Source organism: Lactuca virosa, chromosome 1 (genome assembly GCF_052849685.1).
Source record: "Lactuca virosa cultivar CGN04683 chromosome 1, Lactuca_virosa_CGN04683_v6, whole genome shotgun sequence".
In the NCBI taxonomy this organism is placed as follows: Eukaryota; Viridiplantae; Streptophyta; class Magnoliopsida; order Asterales; family Asteraceae; genus Lactuca; species Lactuca virosa.
Window position 1 is genome coordinate 64082992 of NC_136426.1, and position 5688 is coordinate 64088679.

The following is a 5688-nucleotide window of genomic DNA, read 5'->3' on the forward strand; positions in this document are numbered from 1 at the left end:
TAACATTGTAATATTTCAAATTGTCATTTTGTAAAATTTCATAAATGGTCCTTAAGCAAGTTTCACAAAATGACAGAAATAGTCATGATGCAAACTTCTTTTAATTTAACGGATCCATCTAACATACATCCACGGTAAGGATAATTTGTATGCAATGTTTGCTCCATAGGGACCATCTACAGAAAAAAAAAAGTTTCGTAAGAACCATTTCAGAGAAAAACTGCAAAGCTAAAGGACCATCCGTGAAATTTGTTCTTATAGAAATAAAAATAGTAAAACCCACTATAAGTGCATAAACTGCTTTTTTTAGAAACCGAATCCGTTTTAAATCAGATTCGGTTTAAGTCAACTAAGTCAAAACCGCTTTAGGATAAAACTGGTTCAAACCAAAAATTATTTGAACCTATAAAATCCGAATCGGACTAGATTGAAACCCAAATGCAAAATCGGGTTGAAAAAAGCGGTAGAAACTTAAAAAATCAAAATTTTAAAGATTTTTTGATTTTTAAAAATACATAAAAACATGAAAACAAGTACATCTCTAAACATGAAAACATGAAAGACAACATTTGTAATTGAAAATAAACATGTAGGCATTGGCGTTTTTAAAATTTTAGAGATATGTAAGTGTTTTTGAAGGATGTGATTAAACTAACACATCCACCATCTATATATATATTAACAAATGAGGGGTAAAATGGTCTTTTATGTAAAGAACTATATGGTTATTGGTTATAAAAGAAATAAAAATTAAAGGGGAAAAATGACAGTTTCTCAAACCGGTTATCAAACCGAGCTCAACAAAAATAATCTCAAACCTATACAAACCGTCGGTTCAAATCGAAACCGGAGAGGATTAGCTCAAACCTGTTTTTGACCGGATTTGTTTCGGATCATAAACCAATTTCGGATCATGAATAGGTTTTTGGTTTTTTTTGTGCACCTCTAAAGCCCACCCCCTCCTCTTTGTCTTCCTCCGCCGCAAACCCAAGCTTGTATAGCCTTCCTCACTGCAGATTAGTTTTCCATGTTCAATGCCTCAATCTATAAATCAATTAATCAATATTCAATGTTTGCTTCATGTTCATGAACCATGAGAAACCAGATGAACATAAACCTAGATAATGAAGACCATATCTTTTTTTTTCTTCAGTTTTCTTCATCTTCTTTGAAGGGATGTTTGGGCTAGCTTCTTCTTCATCTACTATGTAGTTTCAGGAAGATTTTGGAGGATCCAAGTTTCTTCCCAACAAGAGAACAAAAGAAATATACACACAAAAAAGAAATCAAAAACCCGAATCAAAATCTAAAACCAAAACTCGAAACCCTACAACACAAACAAACAAACACCTCCGTCACATACCCAACCTATAGCTAGTAACATCCAACAAATCAATCTACCACCGGATTTCTAAAACAGATGCTATGAAGTATATACACAATATGGAGTAGACAAACACACCGCTCAAAATCAAAATTCGAACTAAAATCTACTTTAGGTATTTTTAATCAATAGAATATTGAAAGATAAGATCAAACTGATCATTATCTAACATCCAACGAATTGATTAACTTTGGTATTTTTTTTATTCTAAAATCACTCAGGTTGAGAGAAACGATGTTAGAGTTAAAGAAAGTGTTGAGATTGCGGGTTGAAACCAGGATACTTTTGCTAAATGGTCAATTTAACGGTGGAATGATCATCCAAACCCCATCTGCAAAATCAAACAATATATGAAGAAATTAGTTAACCCAATAAAACCTGCAAACAAACTCATGATGATAACCTTAGATTTATATTTTTCAAAGAACTCGAGCTGAGGTGGGGATGTGCCTTTGAAATAAAATAAATAAAACTTGGATCAAGAGTACAACCTTTTGTCAATCACATGAATGAAGCATTTTTGTAATTTACTCCAGTAATAACAATGAAATAAAAATAGCCTAATCCTCTACTTCTATCGTTCCATTTATTTGTAATTTCACTTTTCACCATCTCATACAAATATAGATGATAAATATAAAACAAAAATAGTACATATATAAGATACTCTAGATAAAAATCCTATACTATGCACTTCTCTATCTCTATAACAACTCTTGTGCTGCAAACTGCAAAGGCAAATCAACTCTTGAGATCATTTATCATTGATTCCTTGATGATCAACGGCCAAGGATTCCCCAAGTGTCCGGGTTACAATGCACTTCTCCGCATGATATAACTTCTCTTGAACGGAACGGGACGTAACCAAAGCGTGAAGTTCTTCACTTTGTTCCTGCACATCATCGTGAAAAAAAATGTAAAATTCATTTTGACCTCTACTTTTTGTCAATTAACAGATTTGAACCCTATTTTTCTAGTTCTCTCTCATTTTGGCCCTTACTATTTCACAAGTAACATTTTTGCCCCATAAATTCTTGGGTTCAAAGTGACAAAGTCTCGAATCTCGATTGTGTTTGTATTTTCTTTGCTTATATATATATATATATATATATATATATATATATATATATATATATATATATATATATATATAAATAAAACATAATGAAACCAAAAATGTTAATTTCGGTTTAAAACTGGTCAAATCTTAAATTGACCCATGAAGTGTATAAGTATAACTTTATTTTAATATGAAAAATTAAAAATCCAAATTAGTGTTTGATATGAGAAAGGCAAAAAAGCAATCGGTGAAGTACCTGAGATGAGCCGACGTGTTGCAGAACACCAACTTGAGCTTGCAAGAACTTAACGTACTTGAAAGCCGCCTGAAACATCTCCGCCGTGTTCATCCGATGACCACCGGGTACCAGCTTCCCTAGCTCTAATGTCTTCTCGCTTATCCTCCGCCTCCGAACTCTCGCCGCTATACTCTGTGCTGATAACCTCCCCCCTACATTATGATTCCCTGTCGTCACATGTACACCATTACTCTCCTTAACCTGAAACGTATCCATCACAGGATCAACTGCAGAACCACCATAATGGTAGATTTCCGGCAATGGTGGCAGTTCCGGCTGCAACTGCTCCATGGGCCATACATTAGGATTTTGGGGATACGGAGAATACTGGCCATGAGTAAAGCTGGATAATTGGGTAAGGTCTGGTAATGGCTTCGGTAAGCGATGTTGTTGGATGGTGATGGGTGGCAAATAAGATGATGATAAAGTGGGGTATCTGACGGGACTGTGAAATGAGAGGTTGGTGGTGGTGACTCCATTGTTGAAGCTTGAGAAGTGATGGTTCGACTCCAATGACAATGGGTTGTTGATGCAAGTATCGGAAAAGGTAAAGTTGTCATGGAAACTTAAGAGCTCCGGTGGTGGAGGGAAGACAGCGGTGTCTTGGTGGAGTTGCTGGAATGTTGGCCAGTGGCAGTTGGTGGAGAAGCTGAAAGCCGCCATTGACGATGGAAGAGCTTTTATTGAATGAGAGTGGACCATTAGCTTACTAAACTATATAAAGGGGGTTGAGGAACGTGCATGTGAGAAATAGTCAATAGGGGATTAACGTCCCCCCTAAAAACCAGGAGAAGATTAACTGATTAAGGCTAGTTTTACTTACACCACTCCACACTATGAAAACGTTACAATTTGGTCCCTTATTCTATGCAAACTAACCTTATGTAATCGATTCTTTTGCAAAAAGTTATTAACTTGTATATTAATAAGTAATTATTTGTTGAAGAATTCTCACAAGACTCCTGGACATGAATAATCAAACATTACATTTATTTTCAACCGTTGAAAATATAATCAGATTTCTAAATCATAGTTTGATTTCCTAAGTTTTTTGGATATAAGTCTATAAAACAATATTTAGCATGTTACTTTCATTTTATAGTCGTGTATGCTTCAGTCATATGTTTGTTGTATATATGTATTGTATGCAAAACATATAAATAATATATTAACACTAGCAATCTATGCATAAATTTCCTTCAAAAAATTAAAAACTTTATTTAACAGATAAAAGAATGTTAGTTTTGTAACTTATTACTCCATTAGTTTATTACTTAATTAATAACAGATACATATCATTAACTACATATTACCTACTAAACAAAACTCGTATTAGATATTCAATAATTTCTTATATTTCACTTATTAATTTTTATATGCAATAATGAGGTAAACTTGTAAAAGCAATCCGGAACTTATCATGAAATATTAATAAACTATAAATATGAATTCCTTTCTCTTGAAAATGAGATTACATATTTACAAGATAAAGGAAAAAAAAAATGAAGATCCAACATACCCATGAAAAAGAGGGAATTAAGCCTAAATTTACTAGTAACTACTATACCAAAATAAACTACTAAATAAATTAAATATATGATTAACTAAATTAGAAATAAAGTAAAAAAAAAAATCAAAAAGCAGTTAATTGTGGGTTTCAGGTTGATGATCATTTGCTTGGGGTTTCTGCAAAATGTTTCGACACAATGCACTTCTCTTCAGTGTACAACTTCTCTTGCATCAAAGTACAAGTCACCAAGCCTTGCATTTCGCCATTACGCAACAGTTCTTCAGTTTCCTGCAGAAAACCATAACTTTCGTTAACTTTTAAAACCCATAATTAGAATAAAAAAACCTTAATTACCACAGCTACAATTCTTTACAAAATCGTACCACATGCAATAAAGATTGAAAATTTTCTTTCTTTTATAGTTGTTTCTTCAATACCTAGTTCATATATATACTCACAATTGTGATACGCATGGATATAGTAGTATAGATTTAATTACCGGAATTGAGTTCATGAGTTTGAGAACACCAGCTTGAGCCTGCAAGAACTTGATGTACTTGAAAGCAGCTTGAAACATCTCCGCCGTGTTCATCTTATGGCCGCCGGGAATAAGCTTTCCTAGCTCTTGCGTCTTCTCGCTTATCTTCCTCCGCCTCACTCTCGCCGCCATACTCTGCGCTGATAAGCTCCTTCTTCCGTTACCTACATTCTGTTTCTTCACTTGTACCTTACAGCTCTCCTCATCCTGATCGATACGATTCCCGTATCTAGAGTCGTACCAAGGAGGCAAAGTAGCAGCACAACCACCACCTTGGTAGATTTCTGGCAATGGCGGCAGTTCTGATGGTATCTCCGGCACCATTCTATACTCCGTACAAAATTGGGACAAATGTGCACGATCAAAAGCACCCGAGTTGGGTACGTTGTAGTAAGGATCTTGATATGTAAAGCTGGAGACTTGAAGTAATTCCGGCGACGGAAGCAATACATTTCCGGTGGGTATAACTGGTGGGAGAACATCTGAATAATTACAGGACCCCAAACTGGGAATTACCTCTAGATTGTTGCTGTAGTTAGGGTCGAAAAGTGGGCTGAATCCGGTATCGTAAAATGTATAGTCTTCATGGAAAGTATACAGCTCCGGCGATGGTGACGGTGGCCGGAAAAAAGAGGAGTAGGCGGCTTCATGGCCTGACCAATTGTTGTAGAAGCTGAGAGCCATTGACGTGATGAATAACTTACTTATGTATCTGCAACAAAAAAACCATATAATTCATTACGAAAAGGTTAAATAAACTGAAAGTAATTAAGTTGCAATTAACAGAGAATTAATGGATAATTAATATAATAAAATGCAATTAATTAGTGTGTAATGAAAAGAACAAGGAAGATACCATTGAAGAGGAGTCAAAAAGACAGTGAGAAAGCGAAGATTA

The 5688-nt window shown here is 34.8% G+C and overlaps 2 protein-coding genes across 2 annotated transcripts; both read right to left on the bottom strand.

Moving 5' to 3' along the window:
- Positions 1-1757: 1757 nt before the first annotated feature.
- Positions 1758-3411, bottom strand: LOC145104925 (uncharacterized). The gene is made up of 2 exons (XM_079042085.1): positions 2701-3411; positions 1758-2276 (listed from the first exon to the last, which is right to left on the bottom strand). Exons 1-2 carry the CDS (start codon positions 3403-3405, stop codon positions 2139-2141), a joined length of 843 nt encoding a protein of 280 aa, XP_078898211.1. The 5' UTR covers positions 3406-3411; the 3' UTR covers positions 1758-2138.
- Positions 3412-4411: 1000 nt separating this feature from the next.
- On the bottom strand, positions 4412-5474 carry LOC145114434 (uncharacterized). The gene is made up of 2 exons (XM_079050447.1): positions 4752-5474; positions 4412-4540 (listed from the first exon to the last, which is right to left on the bottom strand). The coding sequence occupies exons 1-2, from the start codon at positions 5472-5474 to the stop codon at positions 4412-4414; spliced, it is 852 nt and encodes a 283-aa protein (XP_078906573.1).
- Between the last annotated feature and the right edge of the window lie 214 nt (positions 5475-5688).

Coding starts and splice junctions, on each gene's coding strand:
- LOC145104925 (XM_079042085.1), bottom strand. CDS start 3,405: ATGGCGGCTTTCAGCTTCTCCACCAACTGCCACTGGCCAACATTCCAG. Junction 2,277..2,700: donor AACACGTCGGCTCATCTCAG/GTACTTCACCGA, acceptor GATGATGTGCAG/GAACAAAGTGAAGAACTTCA.
- LOC145114434 (XM_079050447.1), bottom strand. CDS start 5,474: ATGGCTCTCAGCTTCTACAACAATTGGTCAGGCCATGAAGCCGCCTAC. Junction 4,541..4,751: donor AACTCATGAACTCAATTCCG/GTAATTAAATCT, acceptor GGTTTTCTGCAG/GAAACTGAAGAACTGTTGCG.